The sequence below is a fragment of the Panulirus ornatus genome, chromosome 3 (genome assembly GCF_036320965.1).
Source record: "Panulirus ornatus isolate Po-2019 chromosome 3, ASM3632096v1, whole genome shotgun sequence".
In the NCBI taxonomy this organism is placed as follows: domain Eukaryota; kingdom Metazoa; phylum Arthropoda; class Malacostraca; order Decapoda; family Palinuridae; genus Panulirus; species Panulirus ornatus.
The window spans coordinates 64,864,502-64,886,002 of NC_092226.1; the positions used below are offsets into that span (position 1 = coordinate 64,864,502).

At 40.9% G+C, this 21,501-nt stretch overlaps 1 protein-coding gene and 1 long non-coding RNA gene across 3 annotated transcripts in view; one reads left to right on the forward strand and one right to left on the reverse strand.

Annotated features, from left to right (window-relative positions):
- LOC139759877 (glucoside xylosyltransferase 2-like) overlaps positions 1–11,591 on the reverse strand; it is a 46,990-nt gene extending 35,399 nt beyond the window's left edge. Inside the window, exons 1-2 of the mRNA XM_071682407.1 lie at positions 11,326–11,591; positions 2,893–3,088 (exon numbers count right to left, since the gene is read on the reverse strand). Of these exons, the coding sequence (XP_071538508.1) occupies positions 2,893–3,088; positions 11,326–11,352 (223 nt within the window). The 5' untranslated portion in view covers positions 11,353–11,591. The remainder of the gene's footprint in view (positions 1–2,892; positions 3,089–11,325) is intronic.
- A 3,611-nt stretch (positions 11,592–15,202) lies between these two features.
- Positions 15,203–21,501, forward strand: part of LOC139763030 (uncharacterized) — a 45,804-nt gene continuing 39,505 nt past the window's right edge. Inside the window, exon 1 of one of the 2 annotated variants that reach the window (XR_011716019.1) lies at positions 15,203–15,448. This is a non-coding gene — a long non-coding RNA (uncharacterized lncRNA). The remainder of the gene's footprint in view (positions 15,449–21,501) is intronic. The other variant, XR_011716018.1, reaches the window with a different exon arrangement.

Consider the following 21,501-nt stretch of genomic DNA (forward strand, 5'->3'; position numbering starts at 1 on the left):
ATTAGAATTGCTGACAATCATTTTTTCTTCATCTACTTCATTGCTGCTCAACAAATATTAGAATATCTAAAACAAATGCTGCATTTTCTAGGCAAAATATCAGATAACAAAGGTCACAAAAGCCAATTATGCATCAGTAAGGGGACCAGATGTTGAATTGGAACAAGTAAAAAAAGAGATGAAGAGAAGTGAGTATTTTGAAGGACTGCTGAATGTGCCATATGGACACGGAGGTACATGGTGCAAGACAGCCAAAATAAATGTTTTAGAGAAAAGAGAAGTGGTGAAAGTCTTGCAGATGAAGTGTGGTAAAGTGGCTGGAGTAAATGGGATTGCAGTTGCATTTTTTGAGTCAAGATGAAGTGCCTCTGGGATGGCAGAATACCAGTATAATGCCATTGTATAAAGGCAGTATACTCAAAAGAGAATGAATTACAAATGCATTTGTTTGCTGAGTACATCTGGTAATATGTGTGGGAGGGTGATGGAATGCACAGAGCATCAAACTTGGGAGGAACACTGTGTCTGTGGAGAGTGCTACAAACATTTAGTGTGGAAGGAAAGCTACCAGAAGCAGCAGGGAGTTTTTATCAAGAAAGTAAGGCATGTATATAAGTAGAAAGAGTAGAGAGTAAGTGATTCCAGGTGAAAGAGGGTCTGCATCAAGGGTATGTGATGTCACTAAGGATGTTTAACCTATTTACAGATGGGGTTGTGCAGGAAGTAAATGCCAGGATTTTATAGAGAGGATTAGGCTTTCACTTTATTGGAAGTAGAGGGTGGAGGGTGAAGTTGGGAGATGACTCATTTGCTGTTTGTAGATGGCATGTCTCTGTAGTGGAAGACTTACAAAAGAAACAACAGTAAAGTACTCAGAAAAAATGAGATTAAGAACAAGTTTATTCCCATTTCAGCATGCTCAAAACTCTTTTCAATGCCAAGCTTACCCCCAGCCTTATGCTTAAACAGCCTATACTCATAGATTATCACCTCTACCAAATATATCTTTATGCCTAAACAGCCTATACTCATAGATTATCACCTCTACCAAATATATATGAAAAATTACATACACTCCAAAGTGACCAAACAAACGCTAAATAAACAACCTCTAAATTCAGTCCTAAACACTACTCCTTGAGACATTAACCAACCTGAAACAACACTCCCTAGGAATATACAAGACTTGCTTTCCCATCTATGCTCTGGACATATCACATCCCTACAACACTAGATACACCAATTCAACACATTTCAAGATCCTTCCTCCCACAGTGCTTATGCAACAGTTCTCCCCCACATAGAAACAGGCATCACTACACTTTATGACCTGTGGTCTAAATTTCTACCTCAACACGCTTTGAGTTCAATTATTTGCAACAGCATTAGACCACTCTCATCAAAACCATTTCATATTCAAGTACAAACCCTAAAACAAAAATGAAAACCTTACCCCCTGCCTTTCATTTCATTAACCTATACACACAGATCCCCCTACCTTCATCAACCTACACTCAAATCCCCCCCATCTCCAGTAACTATAATACTGACAAAATACATAATACCAAAATAAACAACATGCACTCCATGACTGCTAAACTCAACCTTGAACACCATCCCTCTATTCAGAAACCCAGCTACATTGACACTACCCAGACATACTCAAGTTACACTATCCCATCTGTGCTCTGGGCATCACCAGTCCCTTCAACACTACAAAAACCAGTCCAGCACAAGACCCTTCATGTTCATGATGCAATTGCCACATTGAAGTCACTGAACACTAACAGTTCAATTGCCCTGTACTCTCTTCACATGAACAATCACTTTATTTTACAACCTGCAGTCTTGCCCATTGGACATGGCCAGCTTCCTGAGTGCCACGGGGGCCAAGTATCAGATAGATGGGACTCTTGGAGCTGGAAGTACGTGAGCTGTATACTTTTATGTACAATGTTCCTATGAAATGAATTACACAGGTCTTCTAGATCCACCAGTTTCTTGCATAAAATTTTACCTCAACTCAACAGTTAGTAAGATTGCAAAATTGTTCTATTCAACAAGTAGTGAAAAGAAAAGATTGAGTAAGTAATGAAAGGGTAAGAGAGATGTGTGGTAATAAAATGAGTGTGGTTGAGAGAGCAGAAGAAGGTGTTTTGAAATGGTTTGGTCACATGGAGAGAATGAGTGAGGAAAGATTGACAAAGAGGATATATGTGTCAGAGGTGGAGGGAACGAGAGAAGTGGGAGACTAAATTGGAGGTGGAAAGATGGAGTGAAAAAGATATTGAGTGATCGGGGCCTGAACATGCAGGAGAGTGAAAGGCGTGCAAGGAATAGAGTGAATGGGAACGATGTGGTATACCGGGGTGGACGTGCTGTCAATGGATTGAACCAGGGCATGTGAAGCGTCTGGGGTAAACCATGGAAAGTTCTGTGGGGCCTGGATATGGAAAGGGAGCTGTGGTTTCGGTGCATTATACATGACAGCTAGAGACTGTGTGAACGAATGTGGCCTTTGTTGTCTTTTCCCAGCGCTACCTTGCGCACATGCGGGGGAAGGGGGTTTTTCCATTTCATGTGTGGTGGGGTGGCGACGAGAATGAATAAAGGCAGCAAGTATGAATTATGTACATGTGTATATATGTATATGTCTGTGTGTGTATACATATGTATACGTTGAGATGTATAGGCATGTATATGTGCGTGTGTGGACGTGTATGTATGTACATGTGTATGTGGGTGGGTTGGGCCATTCTTTCGTCTGTTTCCTTGAGCTACCTCGCTAACCCGGGAGACAGCGACAAAGTACAATAATGAAATAAATAAATATACTAAGCTTACTGTAACCTGAAAATGAAAAGGTTAGGCATCCATGATGTTGAAACCTACTGTTGCCTGAAGATGAGATGGCTAAGCTTCCACGATGGTGAAGCTTACTGTTGCCTGAAGACGAGAATGTTAGGCTTGCAAGATGTTGAGTGTCTTCAAGCCCGTCTTCAGAGAAATTTTGTCGTACAAATACTAGTATGACGGCCATGTAGAACAAGAGTACCAATGGCACCACGTGCAATCCCCTGATGCGGGCCTGCAACAGCAACATTACAAAAGAATGAAATATGAAATACAGTGGTGGGGTTACTGACGGTAACAAGCTCTTAAGACAATATTTGGTTATGGTTACGCAACGTGTCAAATGGCACAATGAGCTTATCAACCCGGTGTTCTATATTTGTGATATTATTAGCAGCAGGAATGTGATAATCAACATTGATGTTGTTGATGTGTATCCGTTTATCAACATAAGAACATATAGAGTGAGGACACTGCAAGAGGCCTATTGGCCCATGCGAGTCAGGTCCTGAGTCTGTCCACCCTACAACCAACCTCCTGAACCCATAAACACATCGAACCTTCGTTTAAATGGGATAAGAACTACATGTAGACTGTTAAACAAGTTGTCAATCGGAGATATGCAAGGCATCAAGAGGAAGGTAACAGATCAGACTGGAGATAGCAAAGCCAGAAGTAAGGAGAGAGCAATGACAGTTTGGTAAAAGGGTCTGATATATCCTTACCACCACCCCCACCACCACCGAAACTCAGTAGGATCCCCCCATTATCACACACCATCCAGAGCGGCCTGAAAGACATAAGTAGCAGGCTTACCCTGCTGACATGTCTACTTTTCCCGCCTCACCAAACCGTCCTCGGGAACTGGTACAAGCCATGGTAGCCTTGGGGGGTACGACCAGATCCCGCCCTCAAACGCACAAGGGTGGCGCCACCCATGCCAGCCCGAGAGCCAACACCAGAGTTACAGGCAGGCTGACCGACCTTAACCTGTGCTCTTGGACTACAACCTATTAAGGGAATGGGTCCAGCTTGGGGCCTTCACGGAGCACACCTCGAGGTCCCAGTAGGAAAGCCCTAACCCCGTGAGAGCACTTGCACTCTCTTGACTCCATGGACCATGCCAGCTTAAAGTAGCTGACATGACCCACACAGTCATTGTCGGTTAGTTCCCATATGCCCTGTAGGACTCTCAGGGTACCGTAATACCTGCACTTGTATTCATGTGCAGCTGAGAGTACAAAACAAACTTCAAAGACTTGGGTGTCCATGATTATAGTCTCTGTGCCTTTGGAAGCCACAATGTCCGACTTTCCAAAGGACCCTGCAATGGAAATACAATGCTCATAAACCACATCGTATCACTTCTATCTCAATCGGCCGGCAGCAGCAACATTAGTAATGTTATCGTGCCTTTTATACTCTTTCCCCCGTACGTACGTGGGCATACCTGACCTAATTATGCCCAAGCGTACCGGGTTTGGTGACGTGTCAGAGAGGCCGGAGGTTTTGGGTAGGCCTCTTGCAGCCCTCGCGGGGGGTAGGCAGCGTACCAGTTCTCACTTCGATGGCCTTAACATGGTCACCACTTGTGAGAAGTCGAGTCCCACTGGTAACCCATCTGCTAACCTGAGGTACGGCTGCAGATGTAGCGAGACCTATCCCCTCACAGGTGCTCACTAAGGTCGGCCTCTATGCGCGAAGACGTCCGTTTTTATTGCTCGCCTGCCGACCAGCAATGCATGCAGGGCTCGACTAACTCTTGTCATTTCTTCCTAAACACAGGTTCTCGTACCACTGCCTGAATTACAGGGTCAGACGAGGTGAGCAATTTTTCGTACCTGGCATGTTTGTTAAGTCGGACAATCGAGATGAAGTCGGGAAACCCAAGCCTAACATCACCCACCACCTGGGTGCATGAGACAGACGAAGTCAACAGTGAACCGCCGTACGCCCCTTCCTGTCCATGCGTGCCGACTGTCATAAACCTTCCCCCAGCACCAGGCGATGCATGAGCTTGGGTACAAGATAGTCAATGGGGATCCTAATCCTCTGCTGAGGTTTTAGAGGGGCTCTGGTGATATTAGACGGCCCCTCTTCTAGCAGGGAGCCATAGACTTGGAATGTCCTGTCTTTTTGACATACCAAGCCTTGTGCTTGCCATGGATCTCCATGCTGAGAGACCAACACTTCCCTGTGTTACGTTCTGCCTCCACCCTTTATACACTAAAGGGTGTAAAATCAGCCGATAGGCCCATTAAAACAGATAACGATGAAATAACAACTTCTGTTAACAGAGAGATTTGGGCTAGACACAGATTCTGTTACCATCTGGCTAACATCTGACAGCTGCAAGCCATAATTTTTCATTCTTGTCAAGTTGTTCAAATACCAAACACAGATAGAAATCTAGAAAAAATGTATTTTTAATAGCAAAACTAAACATGGCTCTCTCGTAAAATAAATAACACAATTTATTCTTGATCCATATATCTCTCTCCATAGTACTTTGCTTAACATCACTTTGGCAAATTCACTGGCCTCATTTATATAACATAAGGGTTTGAAATGACTGAGGTGTGTACAGATTACATTATACATTAACCAACTGCTTTGTTTGTTGGGTTTACGGCCATCGACATACAAGGAAAGTCATTAGGCTTGAGCTGCCTTTTATCGCATCCTTTTATTGCCATTCTAGTTTCACAACACTTTCTCTTGTCTCTTATGTATGTTTTGTCCTTCTTTGATTTGTAATAGTATTGGAAATATTTATTCTTAATATGTTTACACTCTAATAAACAAAATTTCTTATATCAGCATACGATAATAAGACTCTCAAAACAATATAATGTACACTGGATATATCATTCCTCAAAGAAAATTAAATAGATTTAAAGGGTGACTATAACATTTATTAGTAAATGGGGAGATAACTGTAACACAGGATTCATCTGAACCCCCATCTCTCCGCAAGAGTCTCTGCCATGATGATTGTTTTCTATAGACAAGCCGCCGTCTGCGCCACCAGAATTAGGTCATCAGCAAACAAAAGCCTCGAGACTTTTTGGTCTCCAAACCCAAGCCCTACACCCGATTCCTTAACCCTTGCGATCCTTTCATCGATCATAAGGCTAGAAAGAATAGGCGAAAGGGGGTCGCCTTGTTTGACTTCACGAGTCATATATATTGATCTTTTTCGACATTCTTCCGTAGCCTTCGATAAGGGTGAAGGCTCGATCATACGTCGACACAACGTATACTCTGACTGGGGATGGAATCCCCTTCCGCGACGTGGCCCGCTCGATAGTACTATGATTGAAACTAACGAATGCTTTTGCCATGAGTTCCATTGTTTGCCTTGAGTGGTTCAGGCAGTGTAGTGGTGGCGATCCACGGATTGTACATCTTGCAGAGCACCTGCTGTGGAATGGACTTCAGGTATCTCGTATGCATGCCGTCGGGACCGGGAGGGGATGTTTTGGTGGCTTTGAGGTGGTGTGCTATCTCGCCCACGGTTATAACCTCTGTTATGTGTATGTTTCTCCTACTGTATTTGGCACCTTGTTCCATAAATCTATTACCCTATTCCCGAACCAATATTTACGTACATCCGACCTGAATCTATTTTTCCCAACTAAATTCATTATTTTTTGTCCTATCCAGTGGCGCTATTCTACGGACTTTATTCATGTTACCTTTATTAATGCCCTTTACTTATTTAAAAACTTCAGTCATATCCCCTCTATCCCTCCTCTTCTAAGCGTGCGTAAATGCAGTCCTTTTAACCTTTCTTCATTAGTGAGGATCATTTTTGTCAGTCGCCTTTGTACTTTCTCTAAACAATTAACACCATCTGCATAGTATGGAGCCCAAAACTATACCGCATAATCCAAATGTGGTCTCACCAACGCAAGATAAAGTTGCAATAATACGTTTAGGAGTTTCATTGCTGACAGTCCTATTAATAAACCCTAACATCCTATTAGCCTTATTACACAATTTAATATATTGTTGCCCTGGCTTAAGGTCCTTGCTCACCAGAACTCCTAAATCAAGTCGCTGGTTAGTCCCATATCCAAATCGTTAATACCTATAAGGAACAAAAGCGGTCCCAAGGCTGACCCCTGAGGAACACCACTGCCTGCATTGCCCCAGTCCGATGTAAATTTGTAGATGTATATCCTCTCTGTTCTATCGACGCGCCTCGCCCTCATCTTATTATATACACAACCCTCGATGCCGTGTGCTGCTATTTGTCAAAGGAGACGCGCATGAGATACTCTTCACTTAAGTTTAAGTATACAATATCATAACTCTTACCTGATCAACAGTTTCAAATACTTTATTAAAGAAGGAGAGAGGGTTACTGAGATATGATTTCCCTTTTGAGATCATGATTCTCCAAGCGTGCACGTATTTTGTCCGCTATAATTGATTCGGGAAATTCCCATATGATAGATGTCAGGCTGATAGGACAATAATTGGAGGCAATGGATCTATCCCCCTTCTTTAAAAAATGGGAACGACAATTGCTGTCTTCCATTGTGTAGGAACTATTTAAACACGTTTAAAACTTAATTCCTCCTCAAATTTTTTCAAGACCCTCACATTAATACCATCTGGCCCAGGGCTCTTGTTTACTATTAATAGTTCTATTTGTTTCAAATTATCAAATTCATTTTTATATCACATAGCTTCTCGCTTTCGTCGTCCTCCCACCCCCCGTAAATTTGCTCTGGAATCAGAATGTTTGTATTCTTCTCCTGCGTAAATATTAATATAAAGTAATTGTATAAAACTTCACACATTTCAGTCTCATTATCAACTTATCTACCAGAATGCGATATGATAGATCCAATGTTCTCCCTAACCTTCGTTCTGTGCATTTGTAAAAATCCCTTGGCGTTTCTTTTTTTCGTTAACTATCTTAACTTCGTAATTTCTATTAACCTTTCTAATATCTGATTTTATCACTCAATTTCCATGAACTGATCAGTAGACTGTGTTTCTCCATGTTTTACCTTGTACAAGCCCTTCCTCTGGTCTATAAGGTGTTTTATTCTATCATTTAGCCATTCTGGGCCATTATTTTTCGTCCTATATTGCCTATATGGAATATTCAGTTCTTGTCCCTTTTTCATTGGTACCAGGATCCTTTCCATGAAAACCTCCACGCTGTTAATGGTCTCCCTTGCCTCACCTACACTAAGCTGGTCTGGGTCACCTGACTGACCTAACCCCACACCCACTACGCTGCTTGGTCCGTCTGACCTCACCCCACCTTCATTTAGCCCCACCTAATCAACACAAGCAAGGTATCTACGTAGCTCCGCAAAGTTGGCCTTACGAAAGTCGGGAACGAACATTTCGTTCTCCTTCCTATTCACATCCTTTATTATATTGAATCATATTTCCTCGTGGTCACTGTTATCTAACTGTCCTCTCACCTCAACTTCATCTATAACCATTCTATATAAAAAGAAAAAAAAAGACGAAGAGACAAAGTCCTTCAAGCTGTATAAACACTATAGCAAAGGAATCCCTTCCATCGTACAGTTAGCAGGACTATCAATATTACAGTTAGACTACTCTTAACATTAGGATTACACTGCTCGACGAAATTGTTACCCTAAATCGTTAGTAAGAGCATCAACAACTGTTAAGATAACAAGTTGTGCTTGCGTGAAGGCGAATATTTAGCTACACTTGCATTAGAGGGAGCTTTCAAATACACTTGCATTTCAGTGAGCATTCAGATACACTTTTATCTTAGTAAACAGTCATGTACACTTGCATTACAGTGAGCAGAGATACACTTAGGTTTAAGTAAGCAGTCATATACACTTGCATTACAGTGAGCAGTGAGATACACTTATATGTAAGTAAACAGTCATATACACTTAGCATTACAGTAAGCATTCAGATACATTTATATGTAAGTAAAAAGTCATATACACTTGGCATTACAGTAAGCATTCAGATACACTTATATGTAAGTAAACAGTCATATACACTTGCATTACAGTGAGCAGTCAGATACACTTATATGTAAGTAAACAGTCATATACACTTGGCATTACAGTAAGCATTCAGATACACTTATATGTAAGTAAGCAGTCATATACACTTGGCATTACAGTAAGCATTCAGATACACTTATCTAAGTAAGCATTAAGATACACTTTTATCTAGGTAAGCAGTCATATACACTTGCATTACAGTGAGCTTTCAGACACACTTATATCTAAGTAAGCAGTCGTATACACTTGCATTATAGTGAGCAATCAAATACAGTAAGATATCAAATACCAATGCATAAGAGAGGGGTCAATTATGTAACGTCACTCAGTAGCCTCCTTGTCTATGATCTTCATGAGGGATCATTTTTGTCAGGGCCAATGAGAGGGGGCTGGGGGAGTGCAGGGGGTACATCATTCCTAGGCCCGGGAGTCCAAAAGGGGGTCCGGGAATGTCCTGGGATCTCAGAAACTGTTTGCACATACTGAAGACTAGCATTCACAATTTGTGCGAGCGTACATACTTCAAATATTCTTAAAGTACATGTCATAAAACCGGAGCGGATAAGAACAGGATGATCAATAAAGAAGGAAAAGGGACCCAAAAGAAACTATTCCCCTGATAGAATACCTCTCAGAAGCCCTGATTTCTGATATTCAAATGAGGAGTGGTCTGTGCTAGCAGTTGACCCTGCGCGCGGTTGGACGACACGCCGACGCACTGGTTGAGCATTGGAAAAAGAAAGATAGAGAGGATTGAGACGGGAGGCTGTGACGCTCATGTTCGACTATATGGTGATACTTGGAGCTCTTCTATCACTTACGTAAACAGCTCCCAAGACCTACAGGTGTGCAGCCTAACCACAGCTTAAGCGATGTTTAGAGATAACCCAGCTTTAATATCTTTTGTAGGAAGGGGTTACAAAATGCTTCCGCCCTTGTTGTTTGTTGACGCGTCACCCCAGGGTACATATATTATCATTATTCTTATAATTTAAAGTTTAATTCACTACTAACTAAATAATTTTACAAGAGTGTCCTTAATCGGTAATCTGTGGATCCATGAGCGAGCCACACTGAGGAATACACACACACACACACACACACACACCACCAGCTTAAACCCCCGGCCTGTTCTGTGATGTGAGGGGGAGGGGTTTGATCGAGTAAGTAACGAAAGGGTAAGCGAGATGTGTGGTCATAAAAAGAGCGCGGTTGAGAGAAAAGAAGACGGTATGTTGAAATGGTTTCAAGATATGTGTCAGAGGAGGTGGAAACACGGAGAAGCGGGAGACCAAACTGAGATGGAAGGACGGAGTGAAAAAGATTTTCAGCGATCGAGGCCTGTGCATGCAAGATGGTGAAAGGTGTGCACGAAATGAAGTAAATTAGAACGATGTGGCATACTGGGATATTCGTGCTACCACTGGACTGAACCAGGGTATGTGAAACTTCCGGGATAAACCATGGAAAGGTCTGTGGGGCCTGGATGCGAAGAGAGCTGTGGCTTTGGTGCATTACACATGACAGCTGGAGAATGAACGTGAGCGGATGTGGTCTTTCTTCGTCTGTTTCCTGGTGCTACCTCGCTGATGTAGTGGTTGGTGATGCTGTTTCCTGTGGGACGGGGTGGCGCCGAATGGATGAAGGCGAGTGAGAATATGTACATATGTATATATTCCTATGAGTCCACGGGGAAAATGAAACACGAAAAGTTCCCAAGTGCACTTTTCGTGTTTCGTTTTCCCCGTGGACTCATAGGAATATCTTGATCACGCGCAAAATTGTGATCCTTTCCAATATGTATATATGTGTATATATATGGATATCTATGTATATATGGATATCTATGTATATATGTATATGTTATGTTTATGTACGTGTATGTATATATGTGTGTATGTAGGTGGATGGGTCTTTCTTTGTCTTTCCTGACGCTTCCTCTACAAATCTTCACCTTCGACTCCACAGAATAGTAAACATACATCCCACTAGCTGCTCCTCTAAGGCACAATTACATCCAAAATTCTCTCTTACACGCTTATCAGTTAATACGCAATCTAATAATGCCCTTTGACCATTTCTCCTACTCACATACGAATACCTCTTTTTAAAACCAGGTATTCCCAATGACCAGTCATTTTTCAGCACACAACTCCACAGGATCTTCACCATTTCCATCAATAACACAGTTCCCCCATGCACTCCAATTACACCCTCAACTTCCATATTACTTACCTTTGCATTTAAATCTCCGTTCACTAATACCCGGTCTCATACAAACTCATTCAGCTGCTACAAAATGTGTGTGTGTGAGAGAGAGAGAGAGAGAGAGAGAGAGAGAGAGAGAGAGAGAGAGAGAGAGAGAGAGAGAGAGAGAGAGAGAGAGAGAGCCAGCATCAGCTCATCAGAAACTGAAATCAATATGAACTCAAACGTTTGTTTCACTTACGTTAAGATGCCTTAATGTGATACTCATGTTGCCTTTGGATGATCACCGCTCCTTATCTTCATTCAGGTGTCTTTTTCAACAAATCACATTGAATACGTTTTTCCATATGAATTCAGACTTTAAGTAACGACAGCGTTCTCTACGTGCTTCATCTCACAGTAACGGAAGAATGATAGAGTCACTCGCCTTATCGTTAAAGGTACAGCCGACCCTCTTCAACAGCAATACCGCTACTGACCTACTCCTCGGAGTTGGAGTCGTAGCCCTGACTCCTGGAGCAGTGCTCACATGCCGGCTCGCCCTACCGCAGGAGCCCGTTACCCTCTTTCGTTTTAAGTACATTTCATGTAATTTCTTAGAGGGAAAGGGGGAAGGCGTATTATATTTATTTCATGCATATTTTATGTGGTATATGAAATAGGCTGTGATGGTATTGGTGTCTAACGTGCGAGTTTTAGAGGATCGTCGTCGAAGCTTTATGGAACGGTCGCTAGGAACTTCCCGACGCGGTCATTGCCCTAAAGATGATCCGTTACGTTCTCGCTCATGAAAAGCGAAAGTTGGGTATTTCTCTCTCTACCAACTTCCTGTGATATATATATATATATATATATATATATATATATATATATATATATATATATATATATATTATATTTATGTTTATTACACTTGTCGCTGTCTCCCGCGTTAGCGAGATAGCGCAAGGAAACAGACGAAGAATGGCCCAACCCACCCACATACACATGTATATACATACACGTCCACACACGCACATATACATACCTATACATCTCAACGTATACATATATATACACACTCAGACATATACATATATACACATGTACATAATTCATACTATCTGCCCTTATTCATTGCCGTCGCCACCTCGCCACACATGAAATGACAGCCCCCTCCCCCCGCATGTACGCGAGGTAGCTCTAAGAAAAGACAACAAAAGCCTCATTCGTTCACACTCAGTCTCTATCTGTCATGTATATGCACCGAAACCATACATATTCGTCATTTCCCGCGTTAGCGAGGTAGCGTTAAGAACAGAGAATTGAGCCTTAGAGGGAATATCCTCACTTGGCATATCCTCACTGTTCCTTCTTTTGAAAAATTAAAAACGAGAGGGGAGGATTTCCAGCCCCCCGCTCCCTCTACTTTTAGTCGCCTTCTACGACTCGCAGGGAATACCTGGGAAGTATTCATTCTCGCCTATCCCCAGGGATAATATATTATCATTATCATTATTATACTTAGTCGCTGTCTCCCGCGTTAGCCAGGTAGCGCAAGGAAATAGATGAAAGAATGGCCCAACCCACCCACATGCGCATGTACATACATACACGCCCACACACGCACATATACATACCTATACATTTCGATGCATACATACATATACATACACAGACAAATACATATATACACATGTACACATTCTTACAGCCTTCAGCCATTCTCGTCGCCACCCCGCCACACATGAAATGGCATCCCCTCCACCCCGCACGCGAACGAGGTAGTGCTAGGAAAAGACTACAAAGGCCACATTCGTTCACACAGTCTCTAGCTGTCATGTGTAATGCACCGAAACCACATCTCCCTCTCCACATCTAGGCTCCTCAAAACGTTCCATGGTTTACTCCAGACACTTCACATGCCCTGGTTCAATCCATTGACAGCGCGTCGACCCCGGTACACCACATCGTTCTAATTCACTCTATTCCTTGCACGCCTTTCACCCTCCTGCATGTTCAGGAGGATGAAAGGCGTGCAAGGAATAGAGTGAATTTGAACGATGTGGTATACCGGGGTCGACGTGCTGTCAATGGATTTAACTAGGGCATGTTAAGCGTCTGGGGTAAACCATGGAAAGGTCTGTGGGGCCTGGATGTGGAAAGGGAGCGATGGTTTCGGTGCATTACACATGACAGCTAGAGACTGAGTGTGAACGAATATGACCTTCTTGTCTGTTCCTTGCGCTGCCTTGATGGAAGGGGAAGAGGGATGCTATTTCGTATGTGGCGGAGTGGCGATAGGAATGGATGAAGGCAGCAAGTATGTATATGTATGTATACGTCGAAATGTAAATGTATGTATATGTGCGTGTGTGGGCGTTTATGTATATGCAGTATATGCATCTGTATGTGAGTGGGTTGGGCCATTCTTCGTCTGTTTCCTTGCGCTAACTCGCTAACGCGGGAGACAGCGGTTGAGTATGATATATATATATATATATATATATATATATATATATATATATATATATATATATATATATATTGACTGTTCTAAGTCTATCTCATTCTTGTATCTCCCCTGATGATATAATTGTACACGGAAGTGCACTCGACTTATCGTTTTTCATTTTTCCATGCGCTACCTCGCTAACGCATGAAACGGCGATCAAGTATATATATATATATATATATATATATATATATATATATATATATATATATATATATATATATATATATATAAGTCATCGTTGATTTGAAGTACCTGTGGTTTGTATAGATGTTAAGAATATATGCTATCATGTATGTATTTGCGGACTGTTGATCAGTAACAATAGTGCATTAGTTCCATTTCTAAATAAATATAGGCAGAAAATCCAAGATATTTCAACAAGCACATAGTTTGGGAACAGACAGCGTATGGTTCAGGTCAGTATTATATATATATATATATATATATATATATATATATATATATATATATATATATATATATATATATATATATGTGTGTGTGTGTGTGTGTGTGTGTGTGTACTCAGATGATAAGGAAACTGGGCACTGTATGTTCTAATTACGATACCTGGATACTTTGAATTGTAGCAGTGCATAAATACCATCAAAATAATATATTGGGTTTTAAATGCAGAATTCTAAACTCATTACAACTGAGAATTACATTAACCATGGAAATGACTTTGTGCACTGTAATGGATAAAATATATATCGTAAAGTTTAGTGGGGTATGATACGTTAACACGGTAACCTACTGGAATATTTATGCATTTCAGAGGATAAGGTAAAATTTGATAAAGAGAAACATCATTTTCTTTCTCTATTTGAAGTAACAAGAAAATAGAAAAATAAACACGTATCAATCCAGGAATATATTTGTTCCGATGAGGTTCACATGGGAGAAGCTTTAATATTCATCTGTTTATGCACATTTATATTTCATCTACATTTTGGGTAATGTTACAATTTAGGGGCACCACAGAAACAACCAAATCAATAGAATACTTCTACTTGGCAGAAGTAATTATGACAGGCGCGATTCGCAGCTCCATCTTATATATTCTACAATAATAAACAATAGGAGGGAAGGCTATGATGATATAGGAAAATGTCGATTAGGAGTGTGTGAAACAGTTTTAAAAATCAACAGACATTACCTATCTTTACCTCATTTTCGATATTAATTGAAAAAAAAAATGATATTGCTCTTAGGAGATAAAAAATATATTTTGCTCCATGGTGATTTATTTGTTGTCTTTACTTCCAATGCATGCAACTAAAATTGGTTAAAAAAGATAAAAGCAATGTAGTTCGTGTTTCGAAAATAGCAGCAAAGTTTATTATTTTCCTCACAATTCCCCACATTTGTCCCAAGAAAACCATTATTTCTCCCCAACTACGAGCTTTAGCATAAGCCAGATGATCGTATATGTTGTCGCTTCTATCAACAGTTCTTCTTTAGAACTGATAACTAAAATGCTGAAAGCAGTATCAGTTTTGTATGGAATATAGAAATAGTAAAACTATTTCACACAGTCTTCAGACATCTTCCCCCTGCCCAGCGAGTGCTCAGCCCGTTTTTGTTTTTCTTTCTTTTTCACAGACTTCTACCTACTTTAGAATGGTATAACCTACTGTTTTAACGCATCATTAAATCCGAAGACCTAATAGCACTCGCACAAGCTATGAAAGCTAAAATAAGATACGGAAATTAAGCCAGCTTTGAACTTCCCGCTGGACCTGAAGACGAGGTCCATCTCGAACAAGGAGTCGAACACCGTCGCCATTGTAGTTCGTGTCAAGTTCGAAGATCTCGAAAGTCATGGCATGAAAAGATCAATAAACGAAAAATTTCTGGAGATGTGGTAAGTCTCAATGATGATAAGTGCAGCGGGATGTATTAATGGTAATTCCAAATAATGGAGTTAATGTAGTTAAGCCTGTGAGAAACAATATCGTTGAGAAGAGAGTGGTGAGAGTCTTTCAACTTGGAAACGAGACGTGTCTTTGAAGAAATACCAGAAAAGATTGAGTTTACAACTTTAGACTTGGCAAAAAGTGAGAGTAAACGAAGCAAGGGGAGTGGACGAGGAATGGGAGATATTTAGGGAAGCAGTGCAGGCATGTGCGAGAGATGCATGTAGTATATGTGACAGGTGGGAGGTGGTTAGATTAGAAAAGATAACATGCTGGGATGAAGAAGAAAAGTTACAAATGAAAAAGAAAGGCGTTTGGGCGGTACTTGCAGTAAGGTGTGCAAATGGTTGGGAGATGTTTAAAATAAGATAGCAGGAGCTCAAGAGGAAGATGCAGGGGTTGAAAAAGGGCAAGTGATAGGTGAGGTGCGCGAGTGACAGTAAACTTTAGGGAGAATGAAATGTGGAAGGAGGTTAACAAAGTGTGAAAAACGAAGAAAACAAATAGGAACGTAGGTATATGGGACAAAAAAGGGAGGGGATACTAGGTAATGATGAAGCGAGAAGGAGGTGAAGTAAGTTTGCTGATAGTTGCAGATGTGGAAAGTTTGGGTTGGGATGGTGTGCGAAGTACGAGATTCGCGGAGAGTGTTTTGGTGAAAAGAGAGGAGGTGGTGAAAGCTTTATGGAAGATTAGATGTGGCAAGGGGGCAGGAATTGATGGTATTGCAGTTGAATTTGTAAAGAAAGGGGGTGACTATTGGTGATTGGTTTGTGAGAATTTTCAATGTATGTATGGATCATAGTGAGATGCTTAAGGATTGGCAGAGTGAACGAATATTGCCATTTTATAAAGGCAAGAGTGATAAAGGTGAGGCATTCAAACTATAGAGGTAGAAGTGAAGTGTTACAGATATCTGGGAGTGAACATGGCAGGGAATGCAACCATGGAAGCAGAAGTGAGTTATTGGGTGGGTGAAGGGGGTGAAGGTTTTGGGAGTGCTGAAGAATATGAGGAAAGAGATTATCTGGGCTGGAAAAAATGGGTATGTTTGAAGGTATAGCACTCCCAACATTGTGGATGCAAGGCATGGACTATAGGTAAGGTTATGAAAAGGAGGGTGAATGTGTTGGAAATTGAATGTTTAAGGACAATATGTGGTGTGAGGTGGGTTGATCAAGTAAGTAATGAAAGGGTAATAGATAGATGTGATAATGAAGAGTGTGGTTGAGAGAGCTGAAATGGTTTGGACATATGGAGAGAATGAATGAGGAAAGGTTGAGAAAGAGGATGTATTTGTCAGAAGTGTCCCTCAAGGTTCTGTCCCGTCTTCTACACTTTTTCTCCTTTTTTCAATAATTTCCACTCCTTCACAAGTAATCCAGTGCACTTATATGCAGATGACTCACTGCATTCATTCACATCCTTCAATTCTGCTCCCTCTTCCCTCAATCAGTCTGCATCTCGTCTTGACACAGTTTCTTCATTAAACTTAGACTTGGACTGGATATCTCAGTAGGGTACACAAAACCTCGTTAAGTTGTTAATGCCTCCAAGACCCAATTTCTGTCCATCTTTTTATTGAAAACTCACAGCTCGTCTCTTCTTTGACAGTTCTTGACTCAATGAACATACTTGGTATTACTCTAACATCCACTCTTTCTTGGAAACCCCTCATTACGGGAATAGCTTAGTCTGCCTCTAAGGAACTGAGAGTCCTGTTTAGTGTCGAAACTACTTTTCTTCTGAACAGTTGCTCTGTTTATACAAGTGATTGATTCATCCTTGTATGGAGTACTGCTCTCACATTTAGGGTGGTTCTAGCTTTGTATGCTTACTTGACAGCGTTGAGTCGAAAGCAATTCAACTTATAAACTGTCTCATGCTGACTTCCAAACTTGGCCCCCTTGCCCTATGCCACAATGTTGGTTCACTTTCCCCCTTCTATAGGTATTACTTTGGATTTTGCTCTTGAGAGCTGGTTGCTTGTGTGCCCCCACCACTAGCTAGACCAAGCAATACTCAGCAAGCTACTGTATCACATGATTATTGTGTGGCCATCAGAAACTCAAGGGTAGGCTGTTTTGATACCAGTGTCTTTCCCTACTAGTCAAAGCTTTGGAACTACCAACCATTTCATGTTTTTCCCAATAACTGTGACATGGCATATTTCAAAAGACAGGTCTTGCATTTCCTCCAAAATTCATTAATACTTTCCTTTTTTTCTTTTTCCATTTCATAATTCTTTCTGTATTTCAGTAAAGGCCCAGCCTTGATGTGGATTTTTGTCAGTTACTGGAGCCTTCAACATAATAAAAAAGAAGGTTTATACACAATTACATGTATTTGAGTAGGAAAGATGGTCAGTGGGAGTTATTGGATTACATATTAATTGTTATGTGTGTAAAAGAGAGACTTTTGGATGTAAGTATGCTGACAAGGGCAGTTGGTGGGATGTCTGATCCCTGACTTGTGGAGGCAAGGGTGAAGATTTGTAGGGCTTTAGGAAAAGAGGGAACAGTATCAGTGAGAAGAGAGTAATGAAAGTAAGTGAGCTAGGAAAAAAGACTTGTGTGAAGAAATACCTGGAGAGATTGAGTGGAGAATGGCAAAAGGTGAGTGTAAATGAAGCAAAGGGAGTGGGTGAAGTAATTAGGGAAGCAATGCTGGTAATTGCAATAGATGCATGTGGCATGCGGAAGGGGGCAGATTACGAAGGGCTGTGAGTGGTGGGATGAAGTAAAGTTGCTTGCGAAAGAGAAAAGGGAGGTGTTTGGGCAGAACGTATGGGAAAGGAGTGCAAATGATTGGGAGATGTTTAAGAGAAAGCAGCAGGAGGTCAAGAGGAAGGGTTGAAAAAGAGGGCAAATGAGAGTTGGGGTGAGCAATTATCCATAGAATTTAGAGAAGATAAGGTGTTTCTGAAGGAGGTTAATAATACTAGAAAAACAAGAGAACAAATAGGAATTTCAGTGAAGAGGTTAAAAGTAGAAGTGGTATGAGATTGTGATGAAATGAGGGGGGAAATGGATTGCATATTCTGAAGGACTGTTCAGTGAGTTTGATGATAGGGTGGAAGGTGTTGGGTGTTTGGGTTGGGGTGGTATATGAAGTGAGATTGTCACGGAGAGTGGTTTGGTGAAGAGAGATGTTGTGAAAGTCTTAAGAAGGATGAAATGTGGCAAGGCAGCTGGAATGGATAGTATTGCTTTTGAATTTATTAAGAAAGAGGGTGACTGGTAATTGGCTATTTAAGATTTTTCATTGTGTGTATGGATCATGGTGAGATTGCTTGGTAATTGGTGGAATACATGTATAGTGTCATTGTATAAATGCAAGGGGGATAAAGGTGAGTTTTCAAAGTACAGAGGTATAAGTTTACACGAGTTTACATGAGAAGACAGAAAACAGGAATCCTGATTGGTCCATTACTGGGTTGCTTAGTAAGAAATAAAATTTGATTACCAGCTCCCTGCTGCTGCACATTATCCTTCTAGTGTCCCCATTACCTCTGTCATTTATACAGTCTTATTTCTGGCATTTTTCTTAGAATATACCTGAATTTATAAGATATTTTTCCAAACAACTTTTGAAGGTATTTATAGTTTTAGCCTTCACTACATCAGATGGTAACTTATTCCAGTGCTCAACACACCTTTAGGAAAAGAAGCTTTTTCCCATGTCTATACTACATCTTTTATCTTTGAGTTTTAGTCCATTTTTCCTGGTAACTGTATTTTCTTGTATTTTGAAAAGATGTTCGTTATTTGTTATCAAACTTGTTTAGAATTTTGAACACTTGGATAAGAATTAAGGCACCATGAAGTCTTTGTTTTTTAAGGGAGAAGAGATCCAGTCGTTTTAGCCTCTTCATATGCCAGATTTCTAAGGTATGAGATCAGTTTTGTTGCACGTCTTTGTACTTGCTCTAAAATTTTTCCTTGTCTTTTTTATAGTGTGGGGACCAAAACTGGACTGGATATTCAAGGTGTGGTCTTCCTAAAGAATTATAAAGTGTAAGATTTGTTTCTGGTGACTTGTAATCTGTGTTCCTGGCCATGAAACCTAACATTTGGTTGCCTATTTTTGCATGCTGCTTGACACTGTTCAGTGTATTTCAGATTGTTCTAATGAAAACTCCAAGGTCCTTTCTTCATTTACTTTAGTTAGAGAGTTTCCGAATAGTTTGTAGTGGTAACATATATGCTTGTCTCCAAAGTGCATAACTTTACACTTGTGTACATTAAACTTCATTTGCCATCTGTCTGACCACTGTGCTAGGAAGTTAAGATCTCTTTGAATCATTCTGCAGTCCCACCTGTTTACAGTTGTACCTCCTTGTTTAGTATTGTCAGCTGATTTCTAGATCTCAGGTATGAGACTGAGTTCTAGGTCATTAATTTGTAATATGAAAGCGATTGGGCCTAGGACTGACCCCTGTAGCACACCACTCATTACGTCTAGCCAATCTGAGGCTTTGCTGTTTAATACTACACGTTTTTTTTCCGGTAAGCCTGTCTCTGATCCATGTACAGAGTTCTTCACTTATTCTGTCTGCTTTGAGTTTATGTGAGGTTCTTTATCAAAAGCCTTTTGGAAATCTAAATATACTACATCAGACAGTAAGTACTTTTTCATACCATTTCTGATAAATAACATTAAAAAATTTTAGCCAATTTGTAAGATAGGATCTTCTATTATGGAAACTGTTGGTTGTCTGATATAATTTTGTGTTCTAAAAATGTGACGATTTTATAGTATTATTTTTTCCATCATTCTGCTTAACACTGACATAAGGCTAATTAGGCGGTAGTTCAAGGCACATTATGTCTCCTTTTTTTATGTATAGGAGTGACATTTGCTAGTTTCCAGTCATTTGGCACCTGACCATCCGATAGAGATTTGTTGAATATTTTTATGGGGTATATCAGCCGCCAAGGCAGCAGGTTTGGATGGTATTGCAGTGGAATCTATTAAAAAAGTGGGTGACTGTATTGTTGACTGGTTGGTAAGGTTATTTAATGTATGTATGACTCATGGTGAGGTGCCTGAGGATTGGCGGAATGCGTGCATAGTGCCATTGTACAAAGGCAAAGGGGATAAGAGTGAGTGCTCCAATTACAGAGGTATAAGTTTGTTTACGGTGGTGTGCAAAGTGAGAGGGTTAGGGAAAATGATTTGGTAAACAGAGAAGAGGTAGTAAAAGCTTTGCGGAAGATGAAAGCCGGCAAGGCAGCAGGTTTGGATGGTATTGCAGTGAAATTTATTAAAAAAGGGGGTGACTGTATTGTTGACTGGTTGGTGAGGTTATTTAATGTATGTATGACTCATGGTGAGGTGCCTGAGGATTGGCGGAATGCGTGCATAGTGCCATTGTACAAAGGCAAAGGGGATAAGAGTGAGTGCTCAAATTTCAGAGGTATGTGAGAAGCAGTGAAAAGTTTTTATCGAGGATGTAAGGCATGTGTACGTGTAGGAAGAGAGGAAAGTGATTGGTTCTCAGTGAATGTAGGTTTGCGGCAGGGTTGTGTGATGTCTCCATGGTTGTTTAATTTGTTTATGGATGGGGTTGTTAGGGAGGTAAATGCAAGAGTCCTGGAAAGAGGGGCAAGTATGAAGTCTGTTGGGGATGAGAGAGCTTGGGAAGTGAGTCAGTTGTTGTTCGCTGATGATACAGCGCTGGTGGCTGATTCATGTGAGAAACTGCAGAAGCTGGTGACTGAGTTTGGTAAAGTGTGTGGAAGAAGAAAGTTAAGAGTAAATGTGAATAAGAGCAAGGTTATTAGGTACAGTAGGGTTGAGGGTCAAGTCAATTGGGAGGTGAGTTTGAATGGAGAAAAACTGGAGGAAGTGAAGTGTTTAGATATCTGGGAGTGGATCTGTCAGCGGATGGAACCATGGAAGCGGAAGTGGATCATAGGGTGGGGGAGGGGGCGAAAATTTTGGGAGCCTTGAAAAATGTGTGGAAGTCGAGAACATTATCTCGGAAAGCAAAAATGGG